This window comes from Pseudorasbora parva, chromosome 23 (genome assembly GCF_024679245.1).
Source record: "Pseudorasbora parva isolate DD20220531a chromosome 23, ASM2467924v1, whole genome shotgun sequence".
NCBI classification, from domain to species: Eukaryota; Metazoa; Chordata; class Actinopteri; order Cypriniformes; family Gobionidae; genus Pseudorasbora; species Pseudorasbora parva.
In genome coordinates this window covers 24,936,598-24,955,603 of record NC_090194.1, presented here as the reverse complement: position 1 = coordinate 24,955,603, position 19,006 = coordinate 24,936,598, and the positions used below count along the sequence as shown (strand labels likewise).

General features: G+C 39.9%; 2 protein-coding genes across 2 annotated transcripts; both read left to right on the top strand.

The window, feature by feature from the left end:
* Positions 1 to 504: 504 nt before the first annotated feature.
* Positions 505 to 2,518, top strand: LOC137062232 (zona pellucida sperm-binding protein 4-like). The gene is made up of 8 exons (XM_067433081.1): positions 505 to 1,007; positions 1,083 to 1,270; positions 1,337 to 1,434; positions 1,506 to 1,663; positions 1,746 to 1,938; positions 2,008 to 2,155; positions 2,253 to 2,325; positions 2,411 to 2,518. The coding sequence occupies exons 1-8, from the start codon at positions 545 to 547 to the stop codon at positions 2,485 to 2,487; spliced, it is 1,398 nt and encodes a 465-aa protein (XP_067289182.1). The 5' UTR covers positions 505 to 544; the 3' UTR covers positions 2,488 to 2,518.
* Positions 2,519 to 9,177: 6,659 nt separating this feature from the next.
* LOC137062247 (zona pellucida sperm-binding protein 4-like) lies at positions 9,178 to 11,191 on the top strand. Its single transcript, XM_067433102.1, has 8 exons — positions 9,178 to 9,680; positions 9,756 to 9,943; positions 10,010 to 10,107; positions 10,179 to 10,336; positions 10,419 to 10,611; positions 10,681 to 10,828; positions 10,924 to 10,996; positions 11,082 to 11,191. Exons 1-8 carry the CDS (start codon positions 9,218 to 9,220, stop codon positions 11,156 to 11,158), a joined length of 1,398 nt encoding a protein of 465 aa, XP_067289203.1. The 5' UTR covers positions 9,178 to 9,217; the 3' UTR covers positions 11,159 to 11,191.
* The last annotated feature ends 7,815 nt before the right edge of the window (positions 11,192 to 19,006 follow it).

The following is a 19,006-nucleotide window of genomic DNA, read 5'->3' as shown; positions in this document are numbered from 1 at the left end:
AACTTTATTTTATCTCACATACTCTTAAATTGCTTTACAAATAACTTTTAGGTGTCTGATTGTATGAAGTCTATTTCTGCCATTTTTTTTTTCTGAGTATTTGGGCTGTATTACCTCACATAATTTAATGATAATATTATATCAGAAATATTTGATTTTACTTGCTCTTTAGATATTTAGATTTCTCTGTTTTAAAATAGGTATATAATGCTAGTTAATATTTCAACATGTCTACAAGCAAAGCAGAATGCACCAAACATCTACTCAAAGTATTTTGAGCAAGCTCTAGTAGCAAACCTGTGCATGAACCTTTTTACTTGTCTTCAATATGACAAATCTGGCCAATTGGAATCAAGAAATATCACACGTGTATATATTTGAGAACCAATGAGAATCTTCTGGTAGCATAAGCTCCCATTTGGGCAAGTCTGGAGAATCGTGATTGTTAATGAAGAGGGAAGGGATTATCGTTAATTAGCCAAAATCTGTGGAATACAAAAAGACCAAAGGGCAGCATCTCAACAGTGTGACTAGCTGTTGAACAATGGCAGGAAGTTGGTGTGCAGTGCAGTCTCTGGCACTTTGTGTGTGGTTTTGTGCTTTCTGTCATGCTGTTCCACAGTGGAGTAATCTGCCCCAGAATCCTCAAGCTCTGATGTTACAGCAAACTGACCAGCGGCTTCAGAAGCAAGTTGGTCAACAGTTTCCTCAGTGGGTTCAACAACAAGCTAATCAGCAGGTTCCGAAACAAGCTAGTCAGCAGTCTCCTCAGTGGGTTCGACAACAAGCTAGTCAACCGTCTTCTCAGTGGGTTCAACAACAAGCTAGTCAACCGATTCAACAGCAGGTTCAGTCTAAGCAGCCAGTGGTGCAGGCAGAGCCCCTTGACAAATGCGTTGTAGCTGATTATGAGCAGATCCAATGTGGCCCAGATGGTATCAGTGGTGCTGACTGTGGAGCGCTCAACTGCTGCTTTAACGGACAGCAGTGTTACTATGGGAAGGCAGGTAAGAGTGTTGAGTCAATTTAAAGGGGTTCATGTTAAACTTCTCTTCAGCAATAACCTGCTCTCTTTGTTCCAGTGACTGTCCAGTGTATAAGAGATGGTCAGTTTGTGGTAGTGGTGGCTAGAGATGTCACTCTGCCTCGCTTGAGCCTGGATTCAGTCCGTCTCCTGGGTGGAAATGACCCACCTTGCAGTCCTGTGGGATCCACACCTTCCTTTGCTATATACCAGTTCCCTGTCACTGCATGTGGCACGAGCATGATGGTGAGTAGCTGCTTGTGCTTCTCTTCTGCTTAGAATGGACTGGATGCCAACAGTTACTATTTGCAGGAGGACAGTGGATATGTGGTGTATGAAAACAGAATGACCTCCTCGTATGAAGTGGGTGTCGGACCACTTGGTTCCATCACAAGGGACAGCCATTTTGAGTAGGTGACTTATTGTCTAGCATGCATGTTAATCCTTTACAAATGCTACAAGCTCTCTGTTTGTTGTCCAGGCTTCTCTTCCAGTGTAGGTACTCTGGTACTTCTGTGGAAGCTCTGGTTGTGGAGGTCAACACTGTTCCTGCACCTCCACCAGTAGCTGCTTCTGGACCCCTCAGGGTGGAGCTTAGACTGGCAAATGGTCAATGTGTCACCAAAGGCTGTGCAGAAGGCAAGTGTCTGTCCAAGTATGGATGATTTTCTACAACTCCAGGTTGCAGCAGTTTCTGTTTAAACGCTGTGTTCTTCCTCAGGGGATGAGGCGTACACGTCCTACTACAGTGATGCTGATTATCCGATCACAAAAGTCCTGCGGGAGCCTGTGTTTGTTGAGGTGCGCGTGTTGGAGAGGACTGACCCCAACATTGTCCTGATGCTGGGACGTTGCTGGGCAACATCAACCCCCAGCCCACTCAGTCTACCCCAGTGGGACCTTCTGGTAGATGGGTGAGTAAGGCTGGTCTTCATCCATCTAGTGTGCTGTAAGGCCTTTCTGACTGCCCCTTTGCCTTTCAGATGCCCTTACCGGGATGACCGTTACCTGACCACACTGGTTCCGGTGGCTGGATTTTCAGGTCTTCAGTTCCCAACCCACTACAAGCGCTTTGTTGTGAAGATGTTCACATTTGTGGATCCAGCATCACTTGCTCCTCTGCAGGAAACCGTAAGCTCCACAGCCTTGCCTGAACCCTTGATATTAGTCTTTGTTTTTTTTGTTTTTTATAGTGGCTTATGTGGCTTGACCCTTTTCCCTCTGCTAGATCTTCATCCACTGTAGTACAGCGGTGTGCCACCCCTCTTCTGGCTCCTGTGAGCAAAGCTGCGCTAGGAAAAGTGAGTGCTTGCTGTAAACTGACTTCAGGAACCATGAGAATTTGTTTTTTAAATGCCCCTCACAATTCTGCCATTTCTTTTCCAGGAAGAAATGCTGATGTCAAGACAGTCTCCGTTGGACAAACTGTGGTGTCTAGTGGAAAAGTTACCATGGTCATGTGACTTTAATGGTCTTAATAAACATGAAAATCAACAGCAGTGTCTCTTTGGTCTTGCTTTCTGATGCCGTTGGGTTTGCTTTATTGGGTCACTAATCTAAACCAGACTTTATATGAAATGGGTTGACTTAGAATGTCTTAAGTACATGTGTAGTCTCATCCTGTCATAATGAGTCAAGGGTCTGTCCATCTAAACCTCCCCTGTCCACTTGTGGAACACTTCAAATTAGTGACAGGGATTACCCTCAGTTATCCTCTATATTTAGCATATAGTTTAGCTTGGTGGTATGGTTCTGTTCCAGGCAAGAACTCCCTGTGCATTGTAGATAAGAGCAGCGAAAGGGCTCCCCAAGCACATGTAATGAAAGCCTTAAGCAACAAGCATGTTGCCCTTCCTCAGACAACCACATTGGACTAATAGGTAGCTGTAGTCAGGTGATGCCAGCTTGACTAATGTGACCTGCTAGAACTAATGGGGACTCTGTATAGGAGTTTTTCATTGGCAATGAATGGAACTAAGACAGTGGACATGTGCTGCGTTCTGTTTTTATCATGCCCTTCACTTGCAAACTTCCGTCTCGTTCACTCGGATGTGCGTCATTGCTTACGTTGCATGAGTGCCTACTACTGGCGGAAACTTTGCAATGGACTGAACTGGAACGCCCTAAGCCCTTGATCACTTCGAATCCACTATGGAGTTGATTTATTTATTTTCCTTTACAAAATTGTTTAATGCAGCATTCTATATGTATATGGATGTGTTTGGGTTGTTTTAAATGTTTTTTAAAATATCATAGAGTTGTTTGTGGTGGGGTAAATTAAATGAGATATGCGGTGACGTCACAATCGCGTTGCATTGTGGTATATGAAGCTGCGTGAAGTGTACATATGAAGTAGACTAGGTCAAAATCGAGGGAGCAAGGGTCTGTCCATATAAACTTCCCTTGTCCACTTCACGCAGTGGAACGCTCTACAAAATGGCGGCGGGGATTCCCCCAAGGGGAAGTGCTTAGGGAAGTTTGCAAGTGCCTGTCTTAAAGTGGAGTGCAACGCAGCAATGGTCATCAGTGAAAGGAATGAGGAAAACATTCCCTGTTCTTCCGATTTTCAAATTTAATTGGATAGTTAATTGGTCTGGTGCAATTGGAAAAGATGTGTCTTAAGATTTTATTTTTTTTAAATGACTTGGCAGGACGAATTGAGATTGGCAGGTCATTCCAACAGTTGGGAACGGTCCAGGAAAATGTCCGTGAGCGATTTCATGCCCCTTTGGGATGGAACCATGAGGCGCCGTTCACTCGCAGAACGCAAGCTTCTGGAGGGTGTGTAAGTCTGAACAGGCGATTGTAGGTATATTGGTGCAGAGCTAGTCGTTGCTTTGTAGGCAATAACCAGTGCCTTGAATTTGATGCGAGCGGCCATTGGACACCAGTGCAGTCTGATGAGGAGAGGAGAGGCGTGCCATGCGCTCTCTTCGGCTCGTTAAAGACCACTCTCGCTGCTGCATTCTAGATTTGTTGCAAGGGTTTGATAGTGCATTCTAGAAGGCCAGCTAGAAGAGCATTACAATAGTCCAGTCTGGAAAGAACAAGAGCTTGGACCAGGAGTTGTGTAGCCTGTTCTGATAGGAAGGTTCTAATCTTTCTAATGATGTATAAGGCAAATCTGCAGGACCGGGCTGTTGCAGTAATGTGGTCAGTGAAGTTTAAATGGGCATCAATCACAACTCCAAGGTTCCTGGCTGTCCTGGATGGAGTTATGGTTGATGAACCGAGCTGAATGAAGAAATTTTGATGAAGTGCTGGGTTGGTTGAGACAACAAGTAATTCTGTCTTTGCAAGACTGAGTTGAAAATGATGCTCCTTCATCAAGTCAGAAATGTCTGTCAGACCGGCAGCGATACGAACACTGACTGTAGGATCATATGGTTGAAATGAGAAGTAGAGTTGAGTGTCATCACCATAGCAGTGATAGAAGCCATGTTTCTGAATGACAGAGCCTCATGATGACATGATGGAGAAGAGAAGTGGTCCAAGCACTGAGCCCTGGGGAACCCCAGTAGCTAGATGATGTGACTTAGACACTTCACCTCTCCATGACACCCTGTAGGACCTACCTGAGAGGTAAGACCTGAACCACTGGAGAGCAGTTCCTGAGAGACCCATCTTCTTAAGTGTTGACAGGAGGATCTGGTGGTTAACTGTGCCAAAAGCAGCAGACAGTTCCAGCAGGATGAGCACTGAGGATTTGGAAGCTGCTTTTGCCAGTCTCAGTACCTCAGTTGCCGAGAGCAAGGTAGTCTCAGTCGAGTGGCCGCTTTTGAAGCCGGATTGGTTGTTGTCCAGGAGGTTGTTCTGTTCAAGAAACATAGAGTTGATAGAACACAACTCGCTCAAGTGTCTTTGCAATGAAAGGCAGAAGGGATACCGGTCTGTAGTTTTCTAAAAGTGCTGGATTCAGAGAGGGTTTCTTAAGCAGTGGGGTTAACCGAGCCTGCTTAAATGCTGTGGGAAAGGTTCCCGTGTGAATAGAAGTGTTGACAATGTGAGTGAGTGCAGGAGTGATTGAAGAAGAAATGGCCTGAAGGAGGTGAGTGGGAATAGGATCAAGTGGACAGGTAGTAGGGTGAATGGAAAGGATGAATTTAGAAATATCTGCCTCCTCAAAAACTTCATTTGCTAAATAACGATATATCTTCAAAATGTCAAAGGTGTAAAACATCTACAGGAAGTTTACTTCATATGCTTTGGAACTGTCCTGTACTAAATGACTTTTGGGAATATATAATTGGTACCACTTCAAATATTATAGGTACCCAAATGAGTAAAGATCCTAAAATTTGGATATTAGGGAATATTGATTTGTCAGTCTGTTCTCATCATAAAAAGTATTTTCTACAGTTAGCTGGAACTGCTGGAAAAAAAAAATTATATTAGTGAACTGGAAGTCGATTCACTCCCCATCCAGATGACAATGGATCAATGTACTCATTTCATACTGCACCCCTGAGAAAATTCCTTTTAATGTTAGGAATTCTCCGAGAACTCGTGAAAAATATGGGGCTCCTTTTTGAAACATTTACCTTCTCTTACTGTAAACTAAATGCAAAGTCATCTGTTGCTTTTTTTTATTTAAATTTATTTATTTATTTTTATTTATTTTTTTTGTTAGTTTGTTTGTTTGTTTGGTATAAGAAAAATTAAGGTTATATTTTATATTTATTTATATGTGTTCATTCATTACAAATTAAAATAAAACCGTAAAAAAAAATATATATATATATATATCTGCCCCGGAGAGCGGAGAGAAGGATGGAACCGTGTTTGCGTTAATTGTTGAGATGTGCGGGTCAGTTTGTCGTGAGGAGAACTGGCTGCTGATGAGATATGTTTTGTTTGTGAAATATGATGCAAAGTCATCAGCTGTAAGAGTTGATGAAGGAGGTGGAGGAGGAGGACAAAGAAGACAGGAGAATGTTTTAAAGAGTGCGCGAGAGTCAGAGCAATTGTTGGTTTTGTTGTGGTAGTATGTTGTTTTAGCAGTGGAGACATTTGAAGAGAAAGAAGAGAGAAGAGACTGATACAAGGTAAGCTCAGTAGAGTTAGAGAATGTACTGACCAGAACAAACTTTGTTCTTGTTCTTGCCACCGCGAGAAAACAAACAAGTGTCTTATTCTTGCAGAGTATGTTCCAAGCTTGATGAGTTAGAGAAGGATCAAAAACATTGCAGCTGGATAAAAGGTATTCTGACATCAGCACTCCAATCGCGGAGTGAGACGTGATGAAGCCACCTTACGTATTTTTACTAAATTAAGGACAATCCAACACCTAGTTATCTACTACCCCATATGAAAAAAAAAATATATGGCTCGTATATGGCAACCATATATCTTCCTTACTTAAATCATTCAGAATTATCTTGTATGTTTAATGTAAGTCCCATATATGCCATACATAAAATCAGACCGTTTATGGCCCATTTCATACTAAAGAGCACACAGAAAATTTGTAGGGGATTTTTGGGTCATGTATGAATACTGCAAAAATATGAGTTTTAGATGTAAACAGTATGCAATGGTATATGGTATTAGTGGAAAATACCTGATATTCATATACAAATCATATAAAGTTCTTATACTGAATCATATGCTAGTCAAATTAAAGTCATATAGGATTTATTTACATTTTGTCATTTTTTGATATCCTTTTCATACAGATTTCATATTTGTTAATAGGGAAATGGTGTGTTAGCTCTTCATGTTTATATAATATACATATAAACTACATATAATAATCATACATGATTTCAGTCAATATTACAACATCTCTGCATATACTAAACATATATGATGTCAATCAATGACATACACACATTTGTGATGGAAACACTTTTATTTCAACACAAAATGAAACACTCAAATTATTCTCCACATGAGTAATTTACAATTCCAACTTGATAGCAAACTGAACTTTGCTCAGGAAAAAAAGAAAACCCAAAAAACAACAACAAAATACATTGAACACAGTATAATGGCCATCAATCAACGATAATTAACGGATTAGTTCACACCAAAATTAAAATTGACTGATAATTTACTCGCCCCCATCTCATCCAAGATGTTCATGTCTTTCTTTCTTCAGTGGAAAAGAAATTAAGTTTCTTGAAGAAAACATTCCAGACTTGTTCATCATATAATGCTTTTCAATTGCAAACAAAATGTTGAAGGTCCAAATCAATGCAGTTTCAAAGGGCTTCATAGCCTCTGCGTGATCCCAGATAAGGAATAGGGTCTTATCTAGTCAAATGATCATTTAAAAAAATGAATATACTTTTTTAACCCTCATTGTTCAACTTGCTCAGCTCTGCGAGGTGCCAAGGATGACATAATCACATGTAAATGGTCACATAGACGTAAGCAGAAGTCCCGCCCTCGTGTTTACAAAGCGCTCGTGTGAAGACTAATACAAACGGCCTTTAGCAAAAACACAATTTTCAACTTCAAAATCATCATGTATTGTTGTTTTACCCCTTTTTTTTGTGCTAAAGGGCATTTGTATTAGTCTCCACATGAGCGCTTTGTAAACACAGAGGGGGAACTGCATTGATTTGGACCTTCAGTATTTTGGTTGCAACTGAAAACCATTATATGCTGAAAAATCCTGGAAAATTTTCTTCAAAAAACTTAATTTCTTTTCGACTGAAGAAAGAAAGACATGAACATCTTGGATGACATGGGGGTGAGTAAATTATCAGGACATTTAAAAAAAATATTTTTATAAAGGCCTTCTGAAGAGAAGCTATGCATTTTTTATTAGAAAAATAACCATATTTTTGACTTTATAGACTAAAATATCTTCCGGCAGTTAACCGTGCGTGTCTACTTACGCCAAAAGAGTGACCTCTGACCTGAAGCATGATGTATTGATGAATGTGGATATGCAGAGACTAGAGGAAAACAAAACACTGGTGATGAATTTGAATTTAAAGAGGATTCGATATAAGAGAAGAGCTTGATTTTGCAGCATAATTAGGCTAACGTTACCTGTACGTTCCCTAACACTAAGGCTGTGGCACCGACATGATTACAGAAACAAACAATTTACAAATCTTTTAGCAAATCTTGCCATTAAATAAGTTAACATTTGCATTTAAAATGACATGTCAAACACAAATCTTACAGGGAGCTCGACAATTCGCGGTCCCGCTGGGAGGCAATCATATCATAGGCGGAGGCAATGAACCCGCGATTGATTTCCGCCTGGCCGCGGCGCGTTGACGCATGCGCAGTTTGCGATGACAGAACTAAGGCTATTTTTTAGGTTTAATTATTTTTTTTTAAATATTGCTGATATTACTGTTAACAAATAGTTTGTATAGGTAGAACACTATTACGAAACAAATATATGGGAATATACTGCAAAGATATGCAAAATAGCCTATATTAAAGGAAATATAAAGGAATAAAGGAAACTAAAGCCTTTTTTAATATAGCTACTGCAATGTATGCATTGACCTTGTATGGCTATATTTTAACACATACAATATTTAGCATCCAGCATTTTTTTTTTTTTTTTTTTTTTACCATGTAGGACATATATGATTGAAAATATATTAATATTGCGCAATTTGTATATGTGGGACAGCAGCGGAGGAAATTTGCAGTGCCCAGGAGTAAAACAAAAAGACATTAACTTTATTTTATCTCACATACTCTTAAATTGCTTTACAAATAACTTTTAGGTGTCTGATTGTATGAAGTCTATTTCTGCCATTTTTTTTTTCTGAGTATTTGGGCTGTATTACCTCACATAATTTAATGATAATATTATATCAGAAATATTTGATTTTACTTGCTCTTTAGATATTTAGATTTCTCTGTTTTAAAATAGGTATATAATGCTAGTTAATATTTCAACATGTCTACAAGCAAAGCAGAATGCACCAAACATCTACTCAAAGTATTTTGAGCAAGCTCTAGTAGCAAACCTGTGCATGAACCTTTTTACTTGTCTTCAATATGACAAATCTGGCCAATTGGAATCAAGAAATATCACACGTGTATATATTTGAGAACCAATGAGAATCTTCTGGTAGCATAAGCTCCCATTTGGGCAAGTCTGGAGAATCGTGATTGTTAATGAAGAGGGAAGGGATTATCGTTAATTAGCCAAAATCTGTGGAATACAAAAAGACCAAAGGGCAGCATCTCAACAGTGTGACTAGCTGTTGAACAATGGCAGGAAGTTGGTGTGCAGTGCAGTCTCTGGCACTTTGTGTGTGGTTTTGTGCTTTCTGTCATGCTGTTCCACAGTGGAGTAATCTGCCCCAGAATCCTCAAGCTCTGATGTTACAGCAAACTGACCAGCGGCTTCAGAAGCAAGTTGGTCAACAGTTTCCTCAGTGGGTTCAACAACAAGCTAATCAGCAGGTTCCGAAACAAGCTAGTCAGCAGTCTCCTCAGTGGGTTCGACAACAAGCTAGTCAACCGTCTTCTCAGTGGGTTCAACAACAAGCTAGTCAACCGATTCAACAGCAGGTTCAGTCTAAGCAGCCAGTGGTGCAGGCAGAGCCCCTTGACAAATGCGTTGTAGCTGATTATGAGCAGATCCAATGTGGCCCAGATGGTATCAGTGGTGCTGACTGTGGAGCGCTCAACTGCTGCTTTAACGGACAGCAGTGTTACTATGGGAAGGCAGGTAAGAGTGTTGAGTCAATTTAAAGGGGTTCATGTTAAACTTCTCTTCAGCAATAACCTGCTCTCTTTGTTCCAGTGACTGTCCAGTGTATAAGAGATGGTCAGTTTGTGGTAGTGGTGGCTAGAGATGTCACTCTGCCTCGCTTGAGCCTGGATTCAGTCCGTCTCCTGGGTGGAAATGACCCACCTTGCAGTCCTGTGGGATCCACACCTTCCTTTGCTATATACCAGTTCCCTGTCACTGCATGTGGCACGAGCATGATGGTGAGTAGCTGCTTGTGCTTCTCTTCTGCTTAGAATGGACTGGATGCCAACAGTTACTATTTGCAGGAGGACAGTGGATATGTGGTGTATGAAAACAGAATGACCTCCTCGTATGAAGTGGGTGTCGGACCACTTGGTTCCATCACAAGGGACAGCCATTTTGAGTAGGTGACTTATTGTCTAGCATGCATGTTAATCCTTTACAAATGCTACAAGCTCTCTGTTTGTTGTCCAGGCTTCTCTTCCAGTGTAGGTACTCTGGTACTTCTGTGGAAGCTCTGGTTGTGGAGGTCAACACTGTTCCTGCACCTCCACCAGTAGCTGCTTCTGGACCCCTCAGGGTGGAGCTTAGACTGGCAAATGGTCAATGTGTCACCAAAGGCTGTGCAGAAGGCAAGTGTCTGTCCAAGTATGGATGATTTTCTACAACTCCAGGTTGCAGCAGTTTCTGTTTAAACGCTGTGTTCTTCCTCAGGGGATGAGGCGTACACGTCCTACTACAGTGATGCTGATTATCCGATCACAAAAGTCCTGCGGGAGCCTGTGTTTGTTGAGGTGCGCGTGTTGGAGAGGACTGACCCCAACATTGTCCTGATGCTGGGACGTTGCTGGGCAACATCAACCCCCAGCCCACTCAGTCTACCCCAGTGGGACCTTCTGGTAGATGGGTGAGTAAGGCTGGTCTTCATCCATCTAGTGTGCTGTAAGGCCTTTCTGACTGCCCCTTTGCCTTTCAGATGCCCTTACCGGGATGACCGTTACCTGACCACACTGGTTCCGGTGGCTGGATTTTCAGGTCTTCAGTTCCCAACCCACTACAAGCGCTTTGTTGTGAAGATGTTCACATTTGTGGATCCAGCATCACTTGCTCCTCTGCAGGAAACCGTAAGCTCCACAGCCTTGCCTGAACCCTTGATATTAGTCTTTGTTTTTTTTTTTTTATAGTGGCTTATGTGGCTTGACCCTTTTCCCTCTGCTAGATCTTCATCCACTGTAGTACAGCGGTGTGCCACCCCTCTTCTGGCTCCTGTGAGCAAAGCTGCACTAGGAAAAGTGAGTGCTTGCTGTAAACTGACTTCAGGAACCATGAGAATTTGTTTTTTAAATGCCCCTCACAATTCTGCCATTTCTTTTCCAGGAAGAAATGCTGATGTCAAGACAGTCTCCGTTGGACAAACTGTGGTGTCTAGTGGAAAAGTTACCATGGTCATGTGACTTTAATGGTCTTAATAAACATGAAAATCAACAGCAGTGTCTCTTTGGTCTTGCTTTCTGATGCCGTTGGGTTTGCTTTATTGGGTCACTAATCTAAACCAGACTTTATATGAAATGGGTTGACTTAGAATGTCTTAAGTACATGTGTAGTCTCATCCTGTCATAATGAGTCAAGGGTCTGTCCATCTAAACCTCCCCTGTCCACTTGTGGAACACTTCAAATTAGTGACAGGGATTACCCTCAGTTATCCTCTATATTTAGCATATAGTTTAGCTTGGTGGTATGGTTCTGTTCCAGGCAAGAACTCCCTGTGCATTGTAGATAAGAGCAGCGAAAGGGCTCCCCAAGCACATGTAATGAAAGCCTTAAGCAACAAGCATGTTGCCCTTCCTCAGACAACCACATTGGACTAACAGGTAGCTGTAGTCAGGTGATGCCAGCTTGACTAATGTGACCTGCTAGAACTAATGGGGACTCTGTATAGGAGTTTTTCATTGGCAATGAATGGAACTAAGACAGTGGACATGTGCTGCGTTCTGTTTTTATCATGCCCTTCACTTGCAAACTTCCGTCTCGTTCACTCGGATGTGCGTCATTGCTTACGTTGCATGAGTGCCTACTACTGGCGGAAACCAAGGTTATTATAGTTTTGCTTTTTTAAATTAGTTTTTATTTTATTATCGTTTTCAATTTTGCTAAAAATTTCAGTTTCGTTTTAGTTAGTTTTACAAATGGTTTTGCTAGTTTTAGTTTAGTTTTTATTTTGCAAATACATTTCTATTTAGTTTTTATTTATTTAGTTTCAGTTTTAGTTTTAGTAATTATAGTTTAGCAGAGTTACCATAATGAAGTGTAGAGACCAAATCGAGGTTTTTAATTTCAGCAAAGTTTAATTAACAGATTAGAGTTTAATCTTACTAAACATCCGTAAGTGAAATAACTTGATAAACGAGCATTATTGTTTAAACCCAGGACGGTCTTACAAAACATGCAGTAAAGTTGGGTCTTCACCTTTGAGCAAAAAAGCTTGAGTCAAACTATGACCTATACAGGATCTATCTTAAAGAACAAAATAGATGCAACGTAAAATATAAAAGTAAAAATTATAAATTCCAGACAAACTCACTCATAACAGATGAAATATTGTTAAACAATTAAATGCTTATTTTAATTTCTTCAGTAGTACAATGTAGGCTAGCAGTGTCTACACACTGTTTTGCTCTGTGTGTGTGTGTGTGTGTGTGTGCGTGTGTGTGTGTGTGTGTGTGTGTGTTTTTCTAGCCTGGTGAGGACTTCAACCTGAATGCACACAGACTCATGGGGACTCGTGTCACCGTGGGGACCTAAATTGAGGTCCCCATGGGTACAAAAGCTTATAAATCATACATAATGAGTTCTTTTGAAAATGTAAAAATGTAGAAAGTTTCCTGTGATGGGTAGGTTTAGGGGCAGGGGCAGTGTAGGGGGATAGAAAATATGCTTTGTATGGTATAAAAACTGTCTATATGGCAAGTCCCCACAAAGATAGCGCACCAGACATGTGTGTGTGTGTGCGTGTGTGTGTGTGTTTGTTGTGCTATAATTGTAAAGGGGACCAATATCCTCACTTATCTAGTAAAATATTATGATAACTGACTAGTAAGAACATTTGACTGGTCCTCACTAGTTAAAAAGGCTTATAAATCGGCCAAAACATGTTTTTATTTAAATCTAATGTTTTGCACGTTCTTGGGATGGGTAGGTGTAGGGATAGGAATTGAGTTAGGAGATATAAAATATCCTTAACCTGATATAAAATCAATGGAAGTCCATGCAATGTCCTCACTTATATAGTGAAACAAACCTGTGTGTGTGTGTGTATCCTGGCATTCCCTACTTTGTGCGGAAATGTCTCCACACAGATAATAATATTAGTAGTAGTAAATGATTATGATAACACCTTTGAGCCTGTCAATATTATGCAAACATGAAATCTCAAACGCACAGTAGGCTAGTAACGTTATTTGCTAATATAGTTGCTGACTTTTGCGCCTGCGTCTCTCGTTGTGTAAGAAACGGCATTCTAAAGCAGTGAGGTTAAAAGAAGTTCAACGTGCGTCTCATTACCTTGTGTTATTTCCCCTTTCACTGCCACGGACGCATTGATTCTTTGTGAACTCCCGTTTAGGACTGGCTATGTGTATACTGTCTGCACGCGTCCGTCACAGGATATCGGTTCATCTCCTCCTCAGATCACTTCACGCGCACTAGCGCAATAGACACTCCCTCAACCGCCACAGTCAGATTTTCCACCACATTAAATAGGGCTTATTAACAACGAAAACGAATATTTATTTTTGCTAATTATTATTTTATTTCAGTTAGTTTTTTAGTAAGAGTAGTTAGTTTCGTTTAGTTTTAGTTTTTTATTTATTCAGATTTTTAAATTTTATTTCAGTTTACGAAAATGTTTTTTGACCAATAGTTTTAGTCTTAGTTTCAGTTTTCGTTTACGAAAATAACCTTGGCGGAAACTTTGCAATGGACTGAACTGGAACGCTCTAAGCCCTTGATCACTTCGAATCCACTATGGAGTTGATTTATTTATTTTCCTTTACAAAATTGTTTAATGCAGCATTCTATATGTATATGGATGTGTTTGGGTTGTTTTAAATGTTTTTTAAAATATCATAGAGTTGTTTGTGGTGGGGTAAATTAAACGAGATATGCGGTGACGTCACAATCGCGTTGCATTGTGGTATATGAAGCTGCGTGAAGTGTACATATGAAGTAGACTAGGTCAAAATCGAGGGAGCAAGGGTCTGTCCATATAAACTTCCCTTGTCCACTTCACGCAGTGGAACGCTCTACAAAATGGCGGCGGGGATTCCCCCAAGGGGAAGTGCTTAGGGAAGTTTGCAAGTGCCTGTCTTAAAGTGGAGTGCAACGCAGCAATGGTCATCAGTGAAAGGAATGAGGAAAACATTCCCTGTTCTTCCGATTTTCAAATTTAATTGGATAGTTAATTGGTCTGGTGCAATTGGAAAAGATGTGTCTTAAGATTTTATTTTTTTAAATGACTTGGCAGGACGAATTGAGATTGGCAGGTCATTCCAACAGTTGGGAACGGTCCAGGAAAATGTCCGTGAGCGATTTCATGCCCCTTTGGGATGGAACCATGAGGCGCCGTTCACTCGCAGAACGCAAGCTTCTGGAGGGTGTGTAAGTCTGAACAGGCGATTGTAGGTATATTGGTGCAGAGCTAGTCGTTGCTTTGTAGGCAATAACCAGTGCCTTGAATTTGATGCGAGCGGCCATTGGACACCAGTGCAGTCTGATGAGGAGAGGAGAGGCGTGCCATGCGCTCTCTTCGGCTCGTTAAAGACCACTCTCGCTGCTGCATTCTAGATTTGTTGCAAGGGTTTGATAGTGCATTCTAGAAGGCCAGCTAGAAGAGCATTACAATAGTCCAGTCTGGAAAGAACAAGAGCTTGGACCAGGAGTTGTGTAGCCTGTTCTGATAGGAAGGTTCTAATCTTTCTAATGATGTATAAGGCAAATCTGCAGGACCGGGCTGTTGCAGTAATGTGGTCAGTGAAGTTTAAATGGGCATCAATCACAACTCCAAGGTTCCTGGCTGTCCTGGATGGAGTTATGGTTGATGAACCGAGCTGAATGAAGAAATTTTGATGAAGTGCTGGGTTGGTTGAGACAACAAGTAATTCTGTCTTTGCAAGACTGAGTTGAAAATGATGCTCCTTCATCAAGTCAGAAATGTCTGTCAGACCGGCAGCGATACGAACACTGACTGTAGGATCATATGGTTGAAATGAGAAGTAGAGTTGAGTGTCATCACCATAGCAGTGATAGAAGCCATGTTTCTGAATGACAGAGCCTCATGATGACATGATGGAGAAGAGAAGTGGTCCAAGCACTGAGCCCTGGGGAACCCCAGTAGCTAGATGATGTGACTTAGACACTTCACCTCTCCATGACACCCTGTAGGACCTACCTGAGAGGTAAGACCTGAACCACTGGAGAGCAGTTCCTGAGAGACCCATCTTCTTAAGTGTTGACAGGAGGATCTGGTGGTTAACTGTGCCAAAAGCAGCAGACAGTTCCAGCAGGATGAGCACTGAGGATTTGGAAGCTGCTTTTGCCAGTCTCAGTACCTCAGTTGCCGAGAGCAAGGTAGTCTCAGTCGAGTGGCCGCTTTTGAAGCCGGATTGGTTGTTGTCCAGGAGGTTGTTCTGTTCAAGAAACATAGAGTTGATAGAACACAACTCGCTCAAGTGTCTTTGCAATGAAAGGCAGAAGGGATACCGGTCTGTAGTTTTCTAAAAGTGCTGGATTCAGAGAGGGTTTCTTAAGCAGTGGGGTTAACCGAGCCTGCTTAAATGCTGTGGGAAAGGTTCCCGTGTGAATAGAAGTGTTGACAATGTGAGTGAGTGCAGGAGTGATTGAAGAAGAAATGGCCTGAAGGAGGTGAGTGGGAATAGGATCAAGTGGACAGGTAGTAGGGTGAATGGAAAGGATGAATTTAGAAATATCTGCCTCCTCAAAAACTTCATTTGCTAAATAACGATATATCTTCAAAATGTCAAAGGTGTAAAACATCTGCAGGAAGTTTACTTCATATGCTTTGGAACTGTCCTGTACTAAATGACTTTTGGGAATATATAATTGGTACCACTTCAAATATTATAGGTACCCAAATGAGTAAAGATCCTAAAATTTGGATATTAGGGAATATTGATTTGTCAGTCTGTTCTCATCATAAAAAGTATTTTCTACAGTTAGCTGGAACTGCTGGAAAAAAAAAATTATATTAGTGAACTGGAAGTCGATTCACTCCCCATCCAGATGACAATGGATCAATGTACTCATTTCATACTGCACCCCTGAGAAAATTCCTTTTAATGTTAGGAATTCTCCGAGAACTCGTGAAAAATATGGGGCTCCTTTTTGAAACATTTACCTTCTCTTACTGTAAACTAAATGCAAAGTCATCTGTTGCTTTTTTTTATTTAAATTTATTTATTTATTTTTATTTATTTTTTTTGTTAGTTTGTTTGTTTGTTTGGTATAAGAAAAATTAAGGTTATATTTTATATTTATTTATATGTGTTCATTCATTACAAATTAAAATAAAACCGTAAAAAAATATATATATATATATATCTGCCCCGGAGAGCGGAGAGAAGGATGGAACCGTGTTTGCGTTAATTGTTGAGATGTGCGGGTCAGTTTGTCGTGAGGAGAACTGGCTGCTGATGAGATATGTTTTGTTTGTGAAATATGATGCAAAGTCATCAGCTGTAAGAGTTGATGAAGGAGGTGGAGGAGGAGGACAAAGAAGACAGGAGAATGTTTTAAAGAGTGCGCGAGAGTCAGAGCAATTGTTGGTTTTGTTGTGGTAGTATGTTGTTTTAGCAGTGGAGACATTTGAAGAGAAAGAAGAGAGAAGAGACTGATACAAGGTAAGCTCAGTAGAGTTAGAGAATGTACTGACCAGAACAAACTTTGTTCTTGTTCTTGCCACCGCGAGAAAACAAACAAGTGTCTTATTCTTGCAGAGTATGTTCCAAGCTTGATGAGTTAGAGAAGGATCAAAAACATTGCAGCTGGATAAAAGGTATTCTGACATCAGCACTCCAATCGCGGAGTGAGACGTGATGAAGCCACCTTACGTATTTTTACTAAATTAAGGACAATCCAACACCTAGTTATCTACTACCCCATATGAAAAAAAAATATATGGCTCGTATATGGCAACCATATATCTTCCTTACTTAAATCATTCAGAATTATCTTGTATGTTTAATGTAAGTCCCATATATGCCATACATAAAATCAGACCGTTTATGGCCCATTTCATACTAAAGAGCACACAGAAAATTTGTAGGGGATTTTTGGGTCATGTATGAATACTGCAAAAATATGAGTTTTAGATGTAAACAGTATGCAATGGTATATGGTATTAGTGGAAAATACCTGATATTCATATACAAATCATATAAAGTTCTTATACTGAATCATATGCTAGTCAAATTAAAGTCATATAGGATTTATTTACATTTTGTCATTTTTTGATATCCTTTTCATACAGATTTCATATTTGTTAATAGGGAAATGGTGTGTTAGCTCTTCATGTTTATATAATATACATATAAACTACATATAATAATCATACATGATTTCAGTCAATATTACAACATCTCTGCATATACTAAACATATATGATGTCAATCAATGACATACACACATTTGTGATGGAAACACTTTTATTTCAACACAAAATGAAACACTCAAATTATTCTCCACATGAGTAATTTACAATTCCAACTTGATAGCAAACTGAACTTTGCTCAGGAAAAAAAGAAAACCCAAAAAACAACAACAAAATACATTGAACACAGTATAATGGCCATCAATCAACGATAATTAACGGATTAGTTCACACCAAAATTAAAATTGACTGATAATTTACTCGCCCCCATCTCATCCAAGATGTTAATGTCTTTCTTTCTTCAGTGGAAAAGAAATTAAGTTTCTTGAAGAAAACATTTCAGAATATTTCATCATATAATGCTTTTCAATTGCAAACAAAATGTTGAAGGTGATCAAAATCAAAATGTTGAATCAATGCAGTTTCAAAGGGCTTCATAGCCTCTGTGTGATCCCAGATAAGGAATAGGGTCTTATCTAGTCAAATGATCATTTAAAAAAATGAATATACTTTTTTGACCTTAATTGTTCAACTTGCTCAGCTCTGCGAGGTGCTAAGGATGAGCGCTCAAGGATAGTCTCCACATGAGCGCTTTGTAAACACAGAGGCGGAACTCCATTTATTTGGACCTTCAGTGTTTTGGTTGCAACTGAAAAACATTATATGATGAAAAATCCTGGAATATTTTCTTCAAAAAACGTCATTTCTTTTCGACTGAAGAAAGAAAGACATGAACATCTTGGATGACATGGGGGTGAGTAAATTATCAGGACATTTAAAAATATATTTTAATAAAGGCCTTCTGAAGAGAAGCTATGCAGTTTTTATTAGAAAAATAACCATATTTTTGACTTTATAGACTAAAATATCTTCCGGCAGTTAACCGTGGGTGTCTACTTACGCCAAAAGATTGACCTCTGACCTGAAGCATGATGTATTGATGAATGTGGATATGCAGAGACTAGAGGAAAACAAAACACTGGTCATGAATTTGAATTTAAAGAGGATTCGATATAAGAGAAGAGCTTGATTTTGCAGCATAATTAGGCTAACGTTACCTGTACGTTCCCTAACACTAAGGCTGTGGCACCGACATGATTACAGAAACAAACCATTTACAAATCTTTTAGCAAATCTTGCCATTAAATAAGTTAACATTTGCATTGAGAATGACATGTCAAACACAAATCTTACAGGGAGCTCGACAATTCGCGGTCCCGCTGGGAGGCAATCATATCATAGACGGAGGCAATGAACCCGCGATTGATTTCCGCCTGGCCGCGGCGCGTTGACGCATGCGCAGTTTGCGATGACAGAACTAAGGCTATTTTTTAGGTTTAATTATTTTTTTAAATATTGGTGATATTGGTGAATATTGGTAGAACACTATTACGAAACAAATATATGGGAATATATTGCAATTATATGCAAAATAGCCTATATTAAAGGATATATAAAGGAATAAAGGAAATTAAAGCCTTTTTTAATATAGCTACTGCAATGTATGCATTTACCTTGTATGGCTATATTTTAACACATACAATATTTAATAATTAAGACAAATAGCATTACATGTAATATCCATAAAGTTTTATCCTTTATTGTGTAGCCTTACTGTATATTGAATTTCCCATATTAT